The following is a 21,929-nucleotide window of genomic DNA, read 5'->3' as shown; positions in this document are numbered from 1 at the left end:
TAGTTGGAAAACACAGTATTTCAGAATGAGCTCATTGTTTGCAGGCTAAGACCTCTGAGTCACATGACAGATCTTCTTTGGACCTATATGAGCCGAAAGCTATTGGCACGAACACGATGTAAGTGAAAAATGGGTAAATACAAGTATAAATGATATATTCTCCCCTCTGGTAAGAGTGTTTAATGAACTATTTTTTTTGTTTAAAGCTATTTTCCTTTAAGATAGATTGTACGATTCAAAACCTAATTAAGCCTCTGCACCAATGTTGCATTCAAGTAAAACAAATAAATAGAGAGGCGGGTTTTAGCTCCAAAATTAGCATTTTATTTTGATGGTTGGGGTCAGAGATGTATAATTTGTTTTCCAGTACATATATTTATCCACAAGGCTTAAATCTAAAACTGTTTCCTGTCTTAAAGCTTTTTCAGTAATCAGAGCCTAGCCCACCCAAACCTGCCCTTTGGTACAAATTCAACAGTTGTGCTGACAAGAACACCACTTTTTATTTTTTTACCCACTTTTAATTTTTTTTTTTTATTATAAAAACTCTCTTAACTTCTACACATTTACAGTCACCCAGATTTTTATTTTTTTATTTCGTAAATAAATTTGGGAAACAACATTTTTTTAACCATTTTTGTTGTCATGAAAAGATAAAAACATGCAAAAAACTGAATTTCTTGTCCAAATCATACATTTACAAGTTTGGAACCATTTGCATTTTTCATGTACTACATCAAAAAGAAAGAGTAAAGGAAAGGAAACATTATGTACACACAAAACTTTTTACAGTGGTCAAACTTACACACTATATTGCCAAATGTATTTGCTCAGCTAAATAAACCATTCAAATTTAGGTGTTTAAATCCCTTCCATGGCCACATGTGAACAAAACCAACCTAAGCATGCAAGTGTGAAGGCAGGTGAGCGAATACTTTTCGCAATATAGTGTATATCAGATGATGTCTAAGGCAAACATTTTTTTGTTGTTTTTGTAAAATACTACATCACTTCAGAAAAAAAGAAAATAAATCTGCTACAAAAGTATGATTCATAACTCCCTTTATTTGCAAGCAGCTGCATAATTTGAATTTTTAGTGAAAAAGTCTAGAAGTTTAGCATACTGTACAGTGCTGCTCTTAATTGTTTTTCCTTTCCATCAAAACTAACAAATAAGCCTTCATTTCTTGGTCATTTATTTAAATAATCTTCAACAAAACAGGAGCATTGTGTAACCAAAAAGAAAAAAAGCATGTAGAAGCATACCAGAGTGTAACATACTGTTTGTAATCACTCCAAATGTCAGTACCATTAAAGCCTTGAACATAAAACTAATCATTTAGATCCAAAAAAATGTACAAAAAGGCACATTATATCCCAGTGCTTCTGTACTGTAAAATTCAAGTGTAATCGAGCGCATTCATTACCAACAATCCACATAGTGACAGTGCACCAGTGTCCCAGTCCCCTCCCACTTCCGTCATTCTGGGACCACAACCTATGCCTAAGCTTTCAACAAGCATATGTATGCGTAGACTACAACAATAAGCCTAGGTTGGTTGTTTGTGATTTTTTTTTTTTTTTTTAATCTGAATCAGTGTTTATTTTTTGTTTCTTTGCTGTCACAGTTCCATCTCAGAAAATATCAGAAGCTGTCCATGTCCATCATCAGGAAATCTTTCCTTTTCTTCATTTTTTTTCATCTTTTCATCCTTGAAGGAGTGTGTGCCCTAGTCATCATTTCCACCATACATGTCTGCCAGTTTTCTAAAGCGAGGGCCCCAGTCGTTGAGGTAATCGTAGTCCTGGTCACCCCCGCTGCTGGAGGAGTTGAGGGAGCTTAGGGAGCCAGCTGTGGAGCCGCTGCCCTCGTAGTCGAATACTAGCAGGGAGTCGTATGGAGGAGCGGTGGGATCGTTGTCTGCTGCCTTCAGTCCCTGAACAGAAGGAAATAAAAGCAGAGATGAGAAATGAAAAGATTAAAATACGTCTGTACATCTACAGACACAGACTGCAATAAAGACGGAGCCCATATCGACACAAACTCCCCTCTTACCTCCCCATCGTTGCACACAAACAGGCTAATCTATCTTGAAACAAGTCAGTGTTTGAATCTCGGCTTCAGGAAATAAGATTAATCAGGCTCCAGTGTTTCTGGGATCTGTGCTTTGGCCAGAACCATCCTGATGTTTCTGTGATGTAGGATTATCTGCTGCTTGATCAAAAGGCAGGATGGAGCATGACCAGCAGCCTGACTGATGATTAGAATTATCTCCACTTCCCCTTGTGACCTCTGTGCAAGCCCCCCACTGTCTTCAAGGGTCCTTGACAGCCAGTACATCTCTGCCACTTTGTTAGCCATGATCCAGATTGTAGTTTCTTTAATATTTTCTATTCATCAAACTCATGCTTATACATTAGAGGTAGGCACTGAGCTTCAGTGAGGGGGAGATGAGAGGCAAGAGAGAGAGAATGAACACATACATGTCTCTCTCTTGTCTTGATGCTTGTGTTGCTGAGAAAAGGTGTTTCTTTTTGCTAGATTTTCTTCAAAATTCCCTGAAATCCTCACGGTGCCACAAAATGGTCCTCGTGGATTGTAATTTATTTCCAAGTCCAGCCCCTAACGGCACTTGGGAGACTTGATGGATTGCTAATCTATGACTTGAGATGTACTTTGGCCATGAACCACATTGGATCAAAGCCTGGGTTTCCTCTCTGTAGAACCCAACAAATAATAAATGAATTATCAGAAGTAAAGAAACATAACATACAGAAATGAGACCTCAGTTCATTGGTAACTTTTAGTTTCCTCTGCGCTGCCATTATAGAACTGAAATGCTCTCAAAATAAAAAAGATGGATTGAATAGAGAGGCTAGGCACTAAGTGATTATTTTCAACTTGTTGGCTTTCATCAAGTATATGCTCAAAGCCATGGTGGTCATAATTTGGTGGGCAATATGACAAATGGAGTATTCATTACAATTAAAACCATAATTGCTCTGCTGGTTGTACACCCTCCCCCCGGTTTCGTCTAAAAAAAAACGAAACTCCACCGGCGGTTTCATAAATTTCGTCAATCACAGAACTCAATCTCGTCATTTAATTGTAAGCGAGGCAGCTCTCTGTGGGAGACAATCACAACTCTCAATGAAGTAGTGAAGTCTCCCCATGTTTTCAGTCTGTCCCACACAAAGGATATATAATACAACCCCACTGGTGTTTCTATTCTTCTAATGTTATCCCTCTGTGGGAAGAACCTATTGGGCCAGTATGAGGGTAAAATCCTTATGGTAAAACTTCATTTTTATGTCGCTCTTAATTTAATTAAGAGACACACATTCCTGGGGCATGTGCACATCACAGAAGGGAGATCAAACTGTTTCCCTTCCCCCCACCCATCCTCGCCTCCCTGCTCCTCTGGCAGCTAGTCCCATCAGTTAGGTCAAATTCCTAGCTCAGAGTGAGTGCTGCAGCGAGCACGAATGAGCTTCACCGAGAAATGTGGAACTGAAAACAGATCAGCGATGCCCGGATGCAGCGACTGTTTTCTGGGTCAGGATGCTCCGAGTTGAAACGCCTCAAAGGTCTTCTGAGAATATTAAAATGACAAGTCTGATGAAGGATGGTGCGCAATGTGAAGCCACTCTTCACTGAGCAATGTAGAACATTAAATCCCCCCTTAATATCAGCTGTTACGACACATGTAGAAGGTGTATTAATGAGACGCTGCAAGATTGAAAAGGAGAGGCACCCGGGTTAAAGGATCTGAGAGATTGAACTGAAAGAGCAAGTTCTAAATCTAAAAACATGGATGCCATCCAGAAAGTAAGAAGAGAGCGCCATTTGTAATGCTGTGAAACTCTGGTCTGTTGGAGCTTGTGAAAAATACATGACTGTTCTTTTCATTTTACATTCTCCCTACATGCTGGAGTCAATGATGGCCTCAGGCAAACGAGGGCAGTGAACAGTGCACCGTGATAGAAAGCCTGTATATTGCCTCTCTCATCTCCCATTTCTATGGATACACATCTAAGTCGATACTGGCAGAAAGTGAGGAGAAAAACAATTACATCTAAGTGAGGCAGCGTCGTGTGTTTTTGGGGCTTTATGCAAGTCTGAGTAGATGTGTGTGAGATGAGAAGAATTTCAACCTTCTGAAAGGAAAATATGAGAACAATACTAATAATAATAGATTATTTTTCTTTCGCTACCAGGCAGTACACAACCGCTCGAGTGATGCTGATGAAATTGTTTATTTCGATACAAGTTGATTTTAAGAAAATCATTCAGCCTGAAAATTGAATATACGCTTTTTCCAACACTGATCCCGTCACTTCAGCACTTGATTTAATCACGAAACACAACAATCCTTTTTTTTTTTTTTTTCCCCTTTTGCGGCAACTTCTCGTCATACTGTTGCCGGATGGTGCGTTTACCTCATTGATGAAGTCTCCAATGTCTCCAGGGTGGGGTGCTGCTGACCTCATGGGGTACTGCGGCTCAGGGTGGAGGGGTCTCTCGTCTAGACGGCGGATTCCCACAGGCTTGATGGCATCGGGTTCTAACGTGTCCGGCTGCTGGAGTTGACTCAGGTCATAATCCTGCAGAACACATAAACAGATGGGAGTTAGCTATGCAGGGCTGAAGAGGCCGCAAGCTGGGCATGATTATTTAAATAGGTAAACACATCCTGTGCTGCAAAGAGGAAAAGAAGTTCAACTGAGTGGAGGAGATTTTAAAGTTAGAATGCAACGGGGAAGAGTTGGGGGAACGTAAGGGAAACTTTAATCTTCTTGTCTGTGAAGCACAAGCCCAGGGACAATTTGACACATTAAAGGAGCTGGCACTGAGGGGGTCCAAGCTGAGGACCACATCATAGGCTGCAAAGACTGTGTGTTTTTGTGCGGTGTGCTGCAGCAAGGATGTGCAGGCGACTGTTTTGCTCTAATCAATGCCCAGACATGGGATGGTGGATATACATAAGCCATTGCTAATCCTATTAACATTACCAAGGCAACCTGAATGGCTCGCAGTTTGTGCAAAGTCATGGGCAAGGAGGGAGGGGGAAACTGAGTGAAGACAGAAAAGAAAAAAAAAAAGATTCTGTGGTGAAGAGCAGAGCTGAGTGACTGGATGGTATCACGGTGACAGCAGATATGATAGGAAAAAAAACCGACATTTGAAAATCAGGGTGTGTGTCTAATAAGCGTGCATGATGGATTGTCCCTCTTTAGATTTTCAGTAATCCATCCATCTCTAATATCCCCCTTTCAAAATTATCTTTGCTCAGTTGCATATGTACTCACGCACAGAGATGCATATACGCTTACTCTGAGAGAAAAAGTACCGCAGCTGCAGATGTTCCAATAAAAAAACAAACACAGGAATAAATCTAAACCCTATGGTGATGGAGCAAACACATATATATACAAACACAACTCAAGCATTTTACACTGAGAAATATAATATCAAATTAAGCTACACATTGTATTCTGATTTCATAAAGAGTGGTGATAACTCTGGAGCTAGTGGGAGAACAATGATAGCCAACAAAAACCATACAATAACGCCATTCATCATTCTCGGTCCAGTTGAGTTTGACTCTTCTTTGACCTTCTCGGAGGTCACAGGTTAGGAGTTGATGACAGGAGGTGCAATAGAGCAGCATAACAGCTGAACTAAGCAGGAAGGTCTAATGACATACCAGCTCCCTCTCGGGAATAGACTCTTCACACGAACACCGGTCCGATGTTCCACATGACCCACATTCACATATGGTGCAATGAACATCAATGAACAATTTCAAATCTAACTACTTTTTGTTTTTATTATTGCCTAATTCCTGGTGGTAGTAAGAAGATTGTACAAACTTGATTTACTTTTTGAATCTGGAAACATCTGAAAATAATTCAGCAGGGAAAGAAGCAAAAGCAATCAAGATGATGGTGCAGGTTTCAAATAAAGACCAGGGTAGATTAACTTATTTAGAGACTCCAAATATTACCCAAACTCAGAGAAATAAATACCAAGTTCAGCTTTCCCTCAACATTTAGCTTATCGCACAATCTGGTTTAACTTTAACGTGTCTTTAATACATTGGGTGGAGCCAATCGTCTGTCTCCAAACTCTATTTCACAAAACTGTTCACTCCCGCGCATCAACACTCACGACTTCACCTAATCGCGGATATTTGGTAGGTAGTCACGTGATACCGTATGTGCATTCTATTGGCTGACAGCATTTGGAAGTTCGTAGTTCCATGAGACAAGAAAGCTCTTTAAACAGTCAGAGTGTGGGAAAAGGTAATACAGATAGAAGGTGGCTTAATTTTGGTGTGGGGAGGATTCATAAATGTTTAAATTACTGTAAATAATAAGATAAATAGTTCATCGCTATATCGCGGAATTTGTTTTTCGCGTGTGGTTCCTGGAATGCAATAACCGCAAGTAATGAGGGCGCACTGTACTTGATATTCTAGGATCATTTGAGTTTTGCGGGACAAATTTCCCCAAAAACCAACAATATTCATTTGTACTGTTTCCTCCTGTTAGCATCAAAAAGCAAAATAGTTAAATTTTGAAATTCGTGTTCAAAGTCCTATCCACTGGTGGTGGTGCACTGACTCGGCATGTAATCGTGCTGAGTGAAAACTTTCATTCTCTGGAAAAGAACAAACAAAAACGGAGCAAGTGTCAAATTATTTTGGATCCATTTTGCAGAAGCGGATGGGTCGTACTAAATAGTAACCAGAACAAGACAACTTCACAAGCTGATATTATAAATGGTATTTCCACATCCAGGGATGCGATCAGTTATCTTGTCTTTGATGAAACGAATGTTTCACCAGCCAGGAGAAACCAATACAAACCAGACAATGGCAGGAGCAACCAAAGTCATATACTCTGAGAACGCTCAATGGTTTGACACTTCAATTTCCTCCCAGTGGGAAATAGAGAGAACAGAGGTGGGTATAATAAAGACCACATTGCTGGGGAAAGTAGGGGCCATTTTTTACCCCATACTGACGATTCACTAGACAAGAACATTTTCTCCTCTTGCCCAGCCCTCCTCAGTGCCACTCAAAACAGAAACTCATTTCTCCTTCAACCAATTTCACACAGTCGCTCGTTTGCCTTTAAGGGCTGTTCGTTATAGGGTTCTTTTTCAAAAGGTTGTGGTAGGCGAGTTTGTGCATTTTTGTTGTGAAAGTGAGGAAGAGTATACACAAGTGAGTGCTCTCACTCCCTGCCTAATCGCTGGCTGGTGTAATGGCTTTCCAGTTATGTTGTTACCTTAGACAGAGCTTCATTATTGTACAACAGAAGATGTCTATCTCCAAATAACATCAGCTTACCAATTACAAGTCTCCGGGGATAATGTGGCCCTGCAAGGGGTCATGCTGGGGTCTACTGCTCGTTTCTGCTGTACCCAAGCCATTGGAGTATTTGAGCCAGTAGCAAGAAAACAGCCTATCTGGGATAACGCTGCCTTTTTCTTTTTTTTACAAAATGGTTCCGATCTGCTAACAAGGGGTCATCAGGACAATTGAATTTGTGTCTGTGTGTTCATAATCAGCACAGTGGGATAAATAGATGTGGTTTTATTGATGCCTGAGGCACCACATTTGTATCATATGTGTGTGCCTGCGTCTAATTTTAGAGATGTGAAGCAAAACCAGTTCTAGTTGAGGAAACACGTCCAATATTCCCATAACTAATTGGACTGAATGAATTTGCCTTATTGATTTCAGATTTCAATTCCCATCTCCTTATAAAGGAAGTCATAATTTTCAGTTTGCAATAAAAATGGCCTTTCTCCTTGTTGTGAATGACGGCAAACTGTAATGAACAGACCCATCGTCAGAAAGAAGATAGTGTAGGTGTTTGTCTGCTTGCAAAAAGATTTTAAGCAGTTCTTTGTCCTCACATTGCCACAGTTATACAAAGATTGCTGCTGTATAATGTGGCTGTTAGTCAGCTTTCATTTTCCCGGTACGTTGAGGCTACTGATGGAAAAATTACTAAGTGAATGTGAGGTTCTAAACACAACATTTACTCCATAATAATACATTTAAGGAAAAGTTGTTTTTAAAAGCAATCAGAACAAAATAGTCCAAGGACAAATTCATATTCCGACCATCCGTATGGCCTCAAATATACGTTAAGTTCATAAGAGTTTTTTTTATTTTTATTTCTAAATGCAGAGTCGAAATGCTTCATCAAGACTGGAAGGTTTTGATTGTGGCCAAGATAATCAAACACCTCCAATTCTGTTCTGAAGTTCTGATTCAAATGTTTTAATATCCTGTTTGATGCTCACACCTATGTGAACTTGTAACCAATGAGAGGCCCACAGACAGAGAAAAATAACCTTCTTTTCTTAAATTTGGTAAAACTCATTTTGATGCAGAACACAATCTCCTTACATATTGCAATCAGATTGAATTCATTCATCATGTTTTTTATCTGTATTCCACAATCTTAAAAAAACTGAGAATAGACGCTGCACTGCCATTGGTAAGTTGCACACGTGCATCCTCAGAAGAAATTATTTACTGGATGTGCAACAGTGATAGTTTGAATTCATGAACGTACAAATGACCTGCATATGTTTTTCAGCAGCCAAACGTGATGCATGAAGGGCAAACTTTTTACGTGGAATTTTCCCACAATTCCACATAAATGGTATGAAAACACCAATGAGAATGTCCTCTTTAACTGTGTGGTGAAGAAATACGAGACTGAATTCGACCAATGGAAGAGAGAGACTGGCAGACAAGGCTTGCTGTGGAAAGCCAGTGACTGCCACGAAACAGAAAACCACATCCACTACATGGATACATCAATGGAGAACACAATGGTGCACAGAGCTGGATCCCTACAGTTATCATCAACAAACGTCTGATGACTTAAATGACTAGCTGGTGTGAAGTGAATTCAGCATGCGTTAAGGTATCATTTTTGCCATTGTTGAGGTGCATCTCGAGAGATTTCTCCAGCAGTTCAAAACCATGGATCAGACTTGAGTCCACCATTTTCAACCAGAGATGAAAACTACACTGATCTCTTGAGACAGCTAAAGGAAAACATCAGGAACATCCACTGTAAGAAGCTGACAGGAGGTGTGGTCTTCTGTCAGAATAATGCTCCAGTTCACAAATATGTAATGACTGAGCTCATCAAACACTAGGTTCATTCACCTGATTTGGCACCTTCATCCCCTCCAAAAGACTAAGAGGTGAACTCTCTTTTCACAATCAAAAATGTACATAACTTCATATTTCATAAGAATTTAGGAGCATTTATGAGAGTAGTAAGTGTTTATGAAGAAACTGAACCTGATTATTCAATATTAAACTAATAGTGGTAGTAGGAAGCACAAGGTTCGGTGTCTCGTTTGGGAGTAGTTCTAGTAAAATCTATAATAGTATGCACTTTCCACATCATTTTTACCTGATCCTCTTCTCCTCCACCTTCCTCATCATACTTGAGAATGTTGTCCCTCACGTCATCCTCTGGATCGATGAGAAGCTGCTTGGCCTGGCGTTCTTTATCACGACGCTTCATCCACACTACGAACAGCAGCACGAGAACTGACAGGGAAAGAGAGATATTCCGTATTACAAAAATACTAAAAAATTTTCACAAGTGTAATCGGATCTGATGTTCTAGAGCCTGGAAAGCGGCCTGATCAAGGCTATCGTTCAGGTAATCCAACAGTAATCTAGCAATATCTCGGATGATGTTTATCTGTCTTTATAATCCCTGCGTCTGTTCATGCAGTGCGCTGCTAGACAGAGACATTAAGATACTCACTGAGGAGGATAATGATGCAGAGGAGGATGGCGATGATGGCGCCAGTGCCCAAACCAGCAGCCATGATGTGCTGCTGGTCAGTGCAGTCTCCATTGACGTCACACTGGCATACTTTGACCCGCAGATAAGAGGTGTTGGACATCGGCAGATTTCCCGAGTCTGTAATTATGATAGGGACCTCATAGATGCCGCTTTCAAGATAGCCGATCTTCAGGCTCACCTGAGCATAATCACCTGAGAGCAGAACATACAGAAAAATGGAAAGTGAGGTTAGTAAAATATGTTTAAAAATAAATTACCATCATTGTTGTCATCTTCAGCAGACGGCCTTTCACAAAAAAATAAATCTCCAAGTAGCTGTTTTGTAATAGACCATGTGATCACAAATATGCATCACACATTCATACCTTGAAGTTGCATCAGCATTTCTAATCCACAACATGTTCAGGATTTAGATTTGGAGCTCATAAATTTACTCAATACCTTCTGATAATACTGCTTAGGCTAAATTCCCAGTAGCAATAATCCAAGTGTCATTATCCTATTAAGAAAAATTCACTGCTTTTCAACTCCTGACATCTATTGGCTAAAAAAAATAAATACAAATACAAAAATAAAATTAAAAGAACACAACAAATTAGCTCTACCACTCAGGTTTGTAGCTCAGATTAGCATAAACAATTAATCACTGCTTAGTAATGTTAAGATGTTACATCGTCTCTGCCTGACCTCTCTGCAGTGAGCCATTTTCAAATACCCAATGAGTTGTTAAGAGGGATCACAGATCACAGTCTCAAGCTTTAATTGCAAACAACAGATGATAGTTTGTAGTCATTTTCTAAGTAATGAATTCTATTACTTGTAAAATTTAAAAGGTGTGATTTTTCTTTCCTTGTCAGTCTCCAAATATAAATGTTGGCTGAAAGGCTGCAACAGTATAAATCAGACTATACATGAGTGTATTTATGATATGACTGTTCATCTATTTTACCACTGATTCTTGTGATGGTCCAGTTTCTCCGAACATCAGACGGTCGGTGGGATAACTCAAAGGCAAAAGGCCCAGCGTTGGGGTTCAGGTCGCCATCAAGCGCAGTGATGTTGATAGCATTTGGTTCTGGCTTCTCACAAATCTCCACCTCTTGAGGGAAAACCTTGGGAGCGTTGTCGTTAATATCCAGCAGCTGGATCTGGAGCGTGCCCGTGCCGCTAGCTGGAGGCACACCTACATGAATGATAAAACGATACACACTCAGCACATACATATTTATGGGCAGTGTTATTTATTTGCAAATTTACATACACATTGTATGTACATTATTGAAATGCCACCTCTCATTTTAAGTCATTATGCAGTTGACTGACAAAAGTAAAGTGGTGAATTTATTCTTTGGGTCCCATCCAGTAATAAGACACTCAGAACAGCCACTTATTCAAGTAGAAAAAAGTTCCAACCAAAATGCATACTGATCTGAAAATTTAATCTCAAGTAAGTAAGAGGACAGAAAAGGAAATATTAGAATATTTTGGTCATGTGTTTGCATCTGTGCACGGAGAATGTCTTCCTGACGAAGGACACAGGATAGGAATACTAAAGCGGACAAACACTGTCGCTCCTCTCAGCCTTCTCTATGTATTCACTCAGCTAAGAGGCTTTTTTATAATTCAGGCCACGCTCAAAGGAGCTAGTCATCCAATCCTGACCCATTAATGCTGAGAAACCTCTTTATTGGTGGAGTTTTTAAGCTTATTGGACTAAGCGATGCTTCACAGGACAGGGTAAACCTGAACAGAGGTAAATCCCGCCAGTAGGAGGAAAAGGTAAATATATCCACACATTGGATGGGTCTGGGATTGCCAACACATTAACCTCCAACAAATATGGTCATCCAACCGGACATGTCAAGTGCTTACTGCAATGCTGACCTTCAAGCATGGAGTGTGCGTTAGTGGCTGTCACTGAGGTATATTTTTTCTTACAAATGCAGCGTATTTGTGCACTAGCTCCAGGTAAAAAAACATCACAGTGAGACTCAAAGTGATGCTTGATGGAAAAATAATATGACCTTTGAGAGGTACAGTATATAACATCCACTGGATTTATCTGTGAAAGCATAGCATTATCTCCTCTGTTCTCCCAATGTTCTGACAAGAAAGGCTTGAATGTGGTGCTTGTCCAACAGCCTGGCTAGAATTCTTCCGTCATGGACATGTTACTTTATGGCAGCTCAAAAGGCATTTCTTTTTAAGAGGGGAGCATGCAAACCCACTTCAATAGTCACATACCATTGTCAGAAGCCAGGAACGTTGCATTGTACAAACTGTTCTTGACAAAGGTAGACTCCCGGTCCAAAATGGCAATTGTTGTAATACGGCCAGTGTTTGGGTCAATCCTTAGCCAGTTGGCTGGATCTGAGAGTTTGGAGTATCTGTGGGTGAAAAAAAGAGATTTACATAGTGATTCCAGGTTCTTACAACTGCATTGAAGTTTGGAAAGTATAAAGCAGGTTAAAAAAAAAAAAAGTGTGGAACTAAATTTTAGTCTCTATTTCAAGTTTTTGGTTTCTTTCTTCTATAAATACTGTTGCTTTTATTTGTTTGCACAGAATAAATATTTTAGGCATCCTGCATTTAAATAATTATTCCAACACTTGAGAGCGGACTCACAAGGGAACCCAAAACTGGCTTGTTATCAGAAGCTCCAACTAATTTGTAGGACAAACCGTGGAATTACAAAGCTAGCTTATTTCATATGAACTATTTTCCGGGAGATAAACACTTCCACGGTCATGCAGCTGTGAAGCAAAATGTTTGATGATGAAAAGACAGAAAAAAGACTTTTTAGCAAGAATAAGGTGGAGACATGCTGGCTTTATTGTGTTATTTCAGCAGAAGTGATACAAAAAGCAGCCATTGTGTTAAATCACCTTCACCTTTTATGATACTCCTGTTTGACACAAAGTACCACATAGTAAGTGATACAAACAATATCATAGCTGTTCAGTACTTTATTTTTTTTTGCTTTACACATTCAAATCAAACAGAACTCCACCTCAACTGTTAGGTGTACCTGATGTTTTGCTGCATGTAGCGATCAGGGTCCTGTGCAGTGAAAGTGGTCAGCGTTGACTCAGCTAACATTCCCTCTTCCAGTTTAATGAGTTTGGGGTTGGGCTCAAAGTAAGGACTCTCGTTGACATCAATCACTCTGATAGAGACTGTGGCAGTGGACTGGCGTGGAGAGTGGATGCCTCTGGCCAAGGGAACCTCATTCCTGGCTTCCACTGTCAGCACATATGTCCTACCGGCTTCATAATCGATAGGCTGGGAACAGTCAGAGGGTGTATATATTCAGTAAGTCACTCATTAAATCAACATAAGAAAATCACATCACATTTTTGTGTCTTCACAATCTGAGACTGGAGAGAGAGCAACTAAATATATTTAAGTGTTTTTTCCTCTTCCCTAAAAAAAACAACCTTACTGTGAAAGCTCAAAATAGACAGCAAGATGAGATGACAACACGACTGCATGCTTTCGCTATGGGTTGAAAAATACAAAACAGCAAAAGAGCAGCATCAGAGTTAAGCAACCATCCAATTTAATTTGGATCTTCTGGAGTTCAAATACTTTTTTTCAAATTAGCAATATGAATTTTAATGTTTAGATAATTTGAGTTAAGAAGCTAAGTAGAAAAGCTCTGAAACCCAACTAGTTCATTCATTCATTCACACACTCACACCTCCGGGCAATTAGGGACCAGCCAATTACCCTGAAGTGCATGTTTTTGGAGGTGGGAGGAAGCCTGGGAACCCTGAGAGAACCCACGCAGACACGGGGAGAACATGCAAACTCCGCACAGAGCGGGACTCGAACCCGGAAATCGCCTTGCTGTGCAGCGACAGTGCTACCCACTGTGCCGCCCACCCAACAAACTGTATTAAAAAAATTGAAAAATCTTCATGGTAAAACTGTGAGTCTCCTATGAGTTGCTTTATTTTAAGTGCTTCCGTTCTTGAGTCAATTAAATTGAAAGAAGGGATTATTAACTCACTTTCTTCATTAAAATACAGCACATTTAAGACAACTTCAATTAGCACAGATCTATTTCCCATACATTTTATTCCACTCATCCACACTTGGGTCACAGTGGCAGTGAGCTGAACAGTGCGTTCCCCCAGCAACAGTTTCAGGGGGATCTGGAGGCTTTCCCAATATAAATGAAATATATATAATCCCTTCAGAAAATTGTGGGTCTACCTTGGGGTCTCCTCTCAGTTGGACATGGCTAAAAATCCTCCAAAAGGCAAGTTCCCAGGAGGTGTCCTGACCAAATTCCCTCTGGATTTCTGCACTCTTCAACCAATTACTAAGGCCTAGCCTAGGGGTGCCCACACGTTTTTGGCTTGCGAGCTACAGGTATACCTACGCTTTGGTCGTTTCGAGTTATGTCACTCTTGATTATACATCAGTTTTCAAAAAAATAAGTGGAAATATAAAAATGAAGTTTATTTTATTTGACTTAACGTTTGTCCACCACAAATATTGGAATAGTAAAATCACCAGTAAACCGTTAAAAGCACATATTATATAAATATTATGTAAATTAGTTTTCATTCTCCACTCAAGAAGAGTTCAGGTGGCAATTTCTCATGCGACTGAATCAACCTCAACATCTTCCCGAAATAGTTAGTACATATGTGTGGCGACTGGCTCGAGTCAAGTCAAGCAAAGTCTGGCAGACACTTGCCAATCTGCTCTTTGTAGCATGCACTGTCAAGTTGCGCAAACACCTTCTGTTGTATCTTTAGCTCTGACTTGAGGATTTGGAAGTTCCCAAAATCCTACTGCTACAGCTTTGAGGATGGATGTTTGCATTTTTAGCTTGAAATTATTGACTGAGCTGATCATATTGACAACGGTTTTCTCTTCTCTTTGCAGCTCTAAAACATGTAGCAGCTCATTCAATATGTTGGTCCGGTTGGTTAAAAATGTGTCTAGCAGCCACTGATCGCTACTATAGTTGGTTGTATTCCGCATGACTGCTGCCTGGACAACTGTGATTTAAGTACCCTCACGTTTCTGTTTCTGGGCTGGTTTTTTGGAGGGAAGCCAGTATTTTACTTTTTATAAACAGTCCAAAAGCAACGCTCCACGTATCTAATGTTGGGATAAAGATGCTAGGCAGCCAGATCAGACAAATACACTTCAAAATATGACATTGCGAAAGAAACATTAACCCATTCCATATGGAATTGGTAAGCGTTTGGCTTCTTATTTGGTCTAGCTCACGCACACATTACATATCCTTTCTTTAACAGAAATAACCGTGATGACAATATGTTTGAGAAAATGAGATCTCAGACTGGCTGCACTGTATATCCATCACAGGACAATGCCATAATGAGGATGGACGATTTGCTAGGATTTTTTTTTTTAACTGCAATGCAATTTACCCACACTGCTTCTGTGATCAACGTATTGGGCACCCCTGGCCAAGCCATACCAGAATATGGTGGAAGCTCAATTTTGCCACTTGTATTTGATCTAACTATTTTGATTCTATAAACATAGATTGACTGATAAATTGAGTGCTTTTCCTTCAAACTCAGTTCTCTCTCCACTACCATGGTCTGATACAATGGGTGCATTACTGCTGATGCTGCACCAAACATCCTGTCCACCTTACAATTAATTTTCCTATCACTTGTGGACAAGACCACAAGATATTTGAACTCCTTTGCTTGAGGCATCAACTCACATCCATCCCAGAGGGAGCAGTCAAACAACTGCATAAACCTAAACGTCAGCATATTTAAATGTCCACATATTAACATAATGTAGTTATAACTTATTACTATAAATGCCAACTATAAACCTCGCAGTGTATAACACGCACATCCTCTATGCTTCTCCAAGGGATTGAAAGGGTGCAGGAAGTCTTACCTTGACAACAGTCACCAGACCTTCGTTAGTGGTTGGATCAGTGGGCACGGAGAATCTGCCTGTAGAATCGCCCCCAGTGATTTTGTAGACTGCGTTCCAGGCCGGTGTGTTGGGTTGGTCCTTGTCATTCACTGTCAGATTGGTCACGATGACATTCACACGGTTTTCAGGCACCTCGCCGAAAAACTGCATGAATAAACCATTAATGGACAAAGCAGCGAGCAGTTAGTAACACTGCTGTGACAGCAGAAAATACACTAAGGCCTGTCTTGCACAGCACAGCACAGCAGGACCAATCCTCTGTACATAGATATTTAAGGTAACTTATCATGTTGTCATGGTCATCTTATTCCCTGTCCTTTCCTGATAGCACAGCAGTAGTAATACAAATTTCAGTGATTCACCAGCACAGCAAGTGCCTCTTTCACTTCAGCAGACGCTACGGTAGCTGCATGTGTCAACATTTGGAGGGGGATATAACACTTTACACATGGCTGACTACTTGTATATCTGTATGGCGAGGGAAATGCTGTGCAAGCACAACTGGTAAGCGAGCAGACCAGACGGTTGAGTGCATATATTCACAATGGGGTGAAATGGGGATTTGTGTGATGCATTTTTTTGCTACTAAGATTGCGGTGCTGATGACTCAGACACTTCTTCTTACCATCTCAGCAGTAAACTCCGGTGGATTGTCATTGATGTCCGTCACCCTGATGATAGCAGTGGCTGTGTTGGAGAGGCCGTACATAGGGTTGCCTTCCATGTCAGTGGCCTGGATGATAAGCGTGTACTGATGTACTTTCTGGTGATGGGAAGAAAGAAAACATCAGGATTAAATCACGTCATTCATCACATTTTATATATAATACACATATAATATATAATACATATACAGTATAATATTATATATATATATATATATATATATATATATATATATATATATACACACACACACACACATACACAGTATATTACTAGCAGGAACCCGTGGAAATTCCACGATAAAAGAATAATACCAGACTTCATACTAAAGATATGAAAACAAATGTATTGGTATTATAAACCAAGCGCACCCAACTTAGCTCAAACTAACGTGGTGACGTAATGTATGCATACACGTCATGTTGGGATGCACAAATGTTTCTTAAAACGCATCCCAGGGATGCACTACTTTCTTGAGGTAATATGAACTATATGTATTACCACTGCTCCAAAAAAAAAAGGAGGAATACTTAAACAACACAATTTAACTCCAAGTAAACCACACGTCTGTGAAATCGAACTGTCCACGTAGGAAACACCACTGATTGACAATCAATTCCACATGCTGTTGTGCAAATGGAATAGACGACAGGTGGAAATTATAGGCAATTGACAGGACACACCCAATAAAAGAGTGGTTCTGCAGGTGGTGACCACTGACCACTTCCCAGTTCTGATGCTTTCTGGCTGATGTTAATAAACACTCCAGTGCAGTGGTTCGACCCAACCCTAGGGGTTCGGTGAGTTGGTCTCAGGGTTCGGCGGAGTCGGAGGTTAAGACAAAACACCTGATACGTGTCGGGTGTTTTTGCCGAACATACACAAATCACTGTGTACGTTTGACACATTGTGTCAATCCATGATGACATGCCCCCTTAGCCATCACTGGCTGCAGGTGATCACGCTACATCGGATTAGCCTACCTGTGCTACAGGGGATTTTGTGCACTCAGTTGTCGATTTATGCCTGTCATGATGGTACTTCATCTGATTGCTTTCTTAATATTGTAACTCATAGTAACTATGTTGAGCAAAAAAATAAAGTGGTCGGACGAATATGTGCAACATGAATTTACATGTACTGTATAACGGAACATGATGGGAGTCAGCGTTCTCCATGATTTGCAATGTCAAGTTGAGCAACTCAAGTCTCGCACTGGCAAAAATAAAGGAACACTTCCTTAAGCTGCGTGAAAAACAAAAGAAACAGACTTTGCTGTGAAAATGGCATAAGAGTATCACTTGCCAAGGTGGAGCCACGCATATCTGAACTGGTCTCTCAATAACTACGGCAGAAGTCATACTGATTTGCAGGTAGGTCATTTCATGTGAGTTCATGTACTGTCTTGGTTTTGTGACATTAATGCACAATTCATTAAATACACCAGTAAAACATATACTTATGTCTTAAATTTGAAAACAAAACAAAACATTTTTTTACTAAAGAAGGGTTCGGTGAGTGACTATATGAAACCGGCAGTGTTCGGTACCTCCAACAAGGTTAAGAACTACTGCTCTAGTGGTACCATCAATGTGCCATCAATGTGGGCTGTGGCAAGAAGGTTTGCTGTGTCTCTTAGCTGAGTATACAAAGCATGGAGGCGCTACCAAGAGACAGGCCAGTACATTAGGAGACGTGGAGGAGGCCGTGGGAGGGCAACAACCCAGCAGCAGGACCGTTACCTCCTACTTTGTGCAAGAAGGAACAGGAGGAGCACTGCCAAATGAGCTCCAGCAGGCCACAAGTGTGCTCAAACAATCAGACTCCATGAAGGTGGTATGAGGGCCCGACATCCACAGGTGGGGGTTGTGCTTACGGCTCAACACCGTGCAGGACGTTTGGCATTTGCCAGAGAACACCAAGATTGGCAAATTCGCCACTGTGCTCTTCACAGATGAAAGCAGGTTCACACTGACCACCTGTGACGGACGTGACAGAGTCTGGAGACGCCATGGAGAATGTTCTGCTGCCTGCAACATCCTCCACCATAACCCGTTTGGCAGTGGGTCAGTAAATGTGTGGGGTGGCATTTCTTTGGAGGGCCGCACAGCCCTCCATTTGCTCACCAGAGGTAGCCTGACTGCCATTAGGTACCGAGATGAGATCCTCAGACCCCTTGTGAGACCATATGCTGGTGCGGTTGGCGCTGGGTTCTTTCTATTGCAAGACAATACTTGACCTCATGTGGCTGTAGTGTGTCAGCAGTTCCTGCTACACAAAGGCATTGATTTTATGGACTGGCCCGCCTGTTCCCTGGACCTGAATCCAACTGAGCACATTTGGGACATCATGTCTCGCTCCATCCACCATCGCCAAGTTACACCACAGACTGTCCAGGAGTTGGCGCAGGCTTTAGTCCAGCTCTGGGAGGACATCCCTCAGGAGAACATCCGCCGCCTCATCCGGAGCATGCCCAGGCGTTGTGGGGAAGTCATACAGGCACATGGAGGCCACACACACTACTGAGCCTCATTTTGACTTGTTAAAGGAAATTAATCAAAGTTGGATCAGCCTGTATTTTGTTTTTCCACTTTAATTTTGAGTATAACTCCAAATCCAGACCTCCATTGGTTGATACATTTGATTTTCATTGATAATTTTTGTGTGTTTTGCTGTCAGCACATTCAACTATCAAAAGAACAAAAAATTCAATTTAAAAAAATCATTCAGATTTACAACTTTTTACTTTAGTGTTCCCTTTATTTTTTTGAGCAGTATATATATGAGAGAGGTGTGATCATCTATAAAATCTTCTTAATTAAATGTGTAACGGTATATGTTACATGAATCTGATTTATTCTATCAGTGAGACATGAGCTTACACATGCCTGTGTGAAAGTTGCCCCTCAACTTTCTAACACCATGAAGCTAACAGATGACTTTTTCCATATTAAAAGCCACTCAGGTGACAGACCAGTTGCAAGGTAATGAGAATCGGGCAAATTACTTGCATGGTGGCAAGTGGCGGTCATAAAATGGCAGCCCCAGGGAGGAAGTGATTGAACAGCCACCTAGCCAGATTGCTCTCACTAGAATTCCACCAACTGTCTCCTGCTTTCTATATTATTTTATTTATTTTCTCCATCAGCTATGAGATCCAATTAAATAACATAGTGGAAGAGTTCAAAGCATGGGGAAATGCAAGTAGAGCTTCTATTTTAGAGCAAAAAGGAAGAGAGATGGTGAAAATTAAGGGAGATTTATCTGCTTAGTGATACATGGTGCCTCTTTATAATGGTAAATACGGTAAGTTTGACATGGCAAAGTCCAGTTCTGTTTTTGTCATTTAGCTGGTTATCAGCAGAAGTCACTGCAGCTCATTTGTTTTTCAGGAAGCCAGAATATTCGCAAATACAGTAATCCCTCGTTACTCGTGGTTAATGCATTCCAGGACCGCCCACAAAAAAAATAAAATTCTGCCTTATAGCGCCAAACTATTTATTATATACAGCAGTTTACATGTAATTACATGTAATGTATAAACCCTCCCCACACCGATACTAAACCACCTTCCATCTGTATTACATTTTCCCACATTCTTACAGATGGTTTAAAGCGCTTTTAAGTTTCTTTAATATACGGAAGTGCGCTGCGTTCTATGAGTATTGGAACACAGTGCACCTCCAGATGTTGTCAGCCAATAGCATGTGCGTACGGTATCACATGACTACCTACTAAAAATCTGCGATGTAGTGACGCCGGGCGTCTTGAAGCGCGAATATGCGAGGGATTACTGTATAGCCAAACTGGGATTTTAAAAACTTAATACATTTATATAAACATTGAAAATTAATGTGATGCTACACGTCTACGGAAGGGCAATCGATGCAAATGCTATTATTTAGCATAGCGGAAGGACTTGCTAATGAAAAGTCTTAAATAGGAATATATGACGGAAATATTTGATTTGTCACCAACATTGAGGTAAAGGAACTAAAAAAAACCAACAAAGCTTTAAAATAATAAAACTACTGTACATACAAGGAAAGAAATAACAGATCAAATACCTCTCTGTCCAGGCCTGCTGCCACCGTAATGATGCCTCCTGTTTTGTTATTGATGGTGAACATGTTGGTGGTCGGACTTTCAGGGGTCTGAGAGAGGATCTTGTAACGCAACATCCCATTGGCTGTTTTGGGGTCATCTTTGTCGACAGATGTTACTGTCATAACAAATGTTCCTACCGGAGAGAAAGACAAACACAAAATATAATTACATTTGTGTAATTTCCCCGTTTATTTCGTCTCTTATTTGCAATTAAAAGATACTAGGAGTAAGACCAGAGCACTACACTGAATACTAGCAGATTTATAGCCCTGTGATAGAGTCACAGAATTTTCTTTCTTGTGATCTTAAAATACCACCAACAGTGTTAATCTAGCTGGAAAAAAGTTAGTAATGCCGTTGCCTGAGGAATGCCATCAATGTCGTTTGATCTTCTAACATTATGCCAGCATGCGAAGCCGCAGGCTCCAATTGCAAACGCTTGCTTGCACATAAAGTGCATGTGGTATATTACCTGGTTTGGAACCTTCCGGAACAGTGCCATTCCAGATCTGATGACTGAATTCTGGTCTGTTGTCATTCATGTCAATCACATTGATCACAATGTCAATGGGATTTTCTACCTGGTTGCCGTTCAGGTCCACTGCATGAGCTCTCAGCTGAAAGCAACACAAACACATCTGGACTGTAGAACTGAGCACTAGCAAATCGCTGTCAACAATAGTCAATGTCACCCTTTGAACTGCTGAGATTATTGCCTCGAGTAACCATCACTGAAAATGGGCTTTGCTTTATGTCGAACAATAAAAAGAAAAAAGATGAATTCTGTTGTTTGTTTTTTTGGGGTTTTTTTTTTTTTTTTGGAACTAACAACTAACTCATTGCATATGCAGAGCAAAAAACAAACATATGCTAGATCTCTGCCAAATAAAGTCAATTGGACATAAGAAAATCTCTTAGATGTTTTGCTTCTTCACATCTGAAGATGTTTTAATGTTGACCACTGGGCACGTGCCAACTGGAAAGAATGTACAGCACAGCGCAACGGTACACATTTAACTTGGCGACATGGCTGGGATAAAACATTTACAGATTGTCATTGGTTTTTGAATGTGTTGGGCTTACATGGAAGTTGGAGATGTGCTCTCGATCCAGGGGCTTGTTAACAGACAACTCTCCAGAGATGGGGTCGATAATGAAGATTCCAGTGGGTGGCTGGTCGGCACCAGGGCCAGTCACACTGTATCTGAGGGATCGATTCTTGTCGTGGTCTGACCGGATCTACAAGTGCAAACAATTTTGTACGTGAAAAAAACAACTACACTTTGACAATAGATATCATTACTTAGTGGCATATCTGTTTAAGGATCACTTAAATTTGGTGATTTATG

General features: G+C 40.5%; 1 protein-coding gene across 1 annotated transcript in view; it reads right to left on the bottom strand.

Moving 5' to 3' along the window:
• Positions 1-301: 301 nt before the first annotated feature.
• cdh2 (cadherin 2, type 1, N-cadherin (neuronal)) overlaps positions 302-21,929 on the bottom strand; it is a 62,594-nt gene continuing 40,966 nt past the window's right edge. The window contains exons 5-16 of the mRNA XM_068339898.1: positions 21,664-21,819; positions 21,053-21,197; positions 20,541-20,713; positions 16,433-16,570; positions 15,766-15,951; positions 12,890-13,143; positions 12,106-12,248; positions 10,811-11,044; positions 9,820-10,053; positions 9,457-9,596; positions 4,441-4,605; positions 302-1,937 (exon numbers count right to left, since the gene is read on the bottom strand). Coding sequence (XP_068195999.1) covers positions 1,731-1,937; positions 4,441-4,605; positions 9,457-9,596; positions 9,820-10,053; positions 10,811-11,044; positions 12,106-12,248; positions 12,890-13,143; positions 15,766-15,951; positions 16,433-16,570; positions 20,541-20,713; positions 21,053-21,197; positions 21,664-21,819 — 2,175 coding nt within the window. The 3' untranslated portion in view covers positions 302-1,730. The remainder of the gene's footprint in view (positions 1,938-4,440; positions 4,606-9,456; positions 9,597-9,819; positions 10,054-10,810; positions 11,045-12,105; positions 12,249-12,889; positions 13,144-15,765; positions 15,952-16,432; positions 16,571-20,540; positions 20,714-21,052; positions 21,198-21,663; positions 21,820-21,929) is intronic.

The sequence above is a fragment of the Antennarius striatus genome, chromosome 18 (genome assembly GCF_040054535.1).
Source record: "Antennarius striatus isolate MH-2024 chromosome 18, ASM4005453v1, whole genome shotgun sequence".
Taxonomy (NCBI): domain Eukaryota; kingdom Metazoa; phylum Chordata; class Actinopteri; order Lophiiformes; family Antennariidae; genus Antennarius; species Antennarius striatus.
This window is presented reverse-complemented; position numbering and strand designations above follow the sequence as displayed.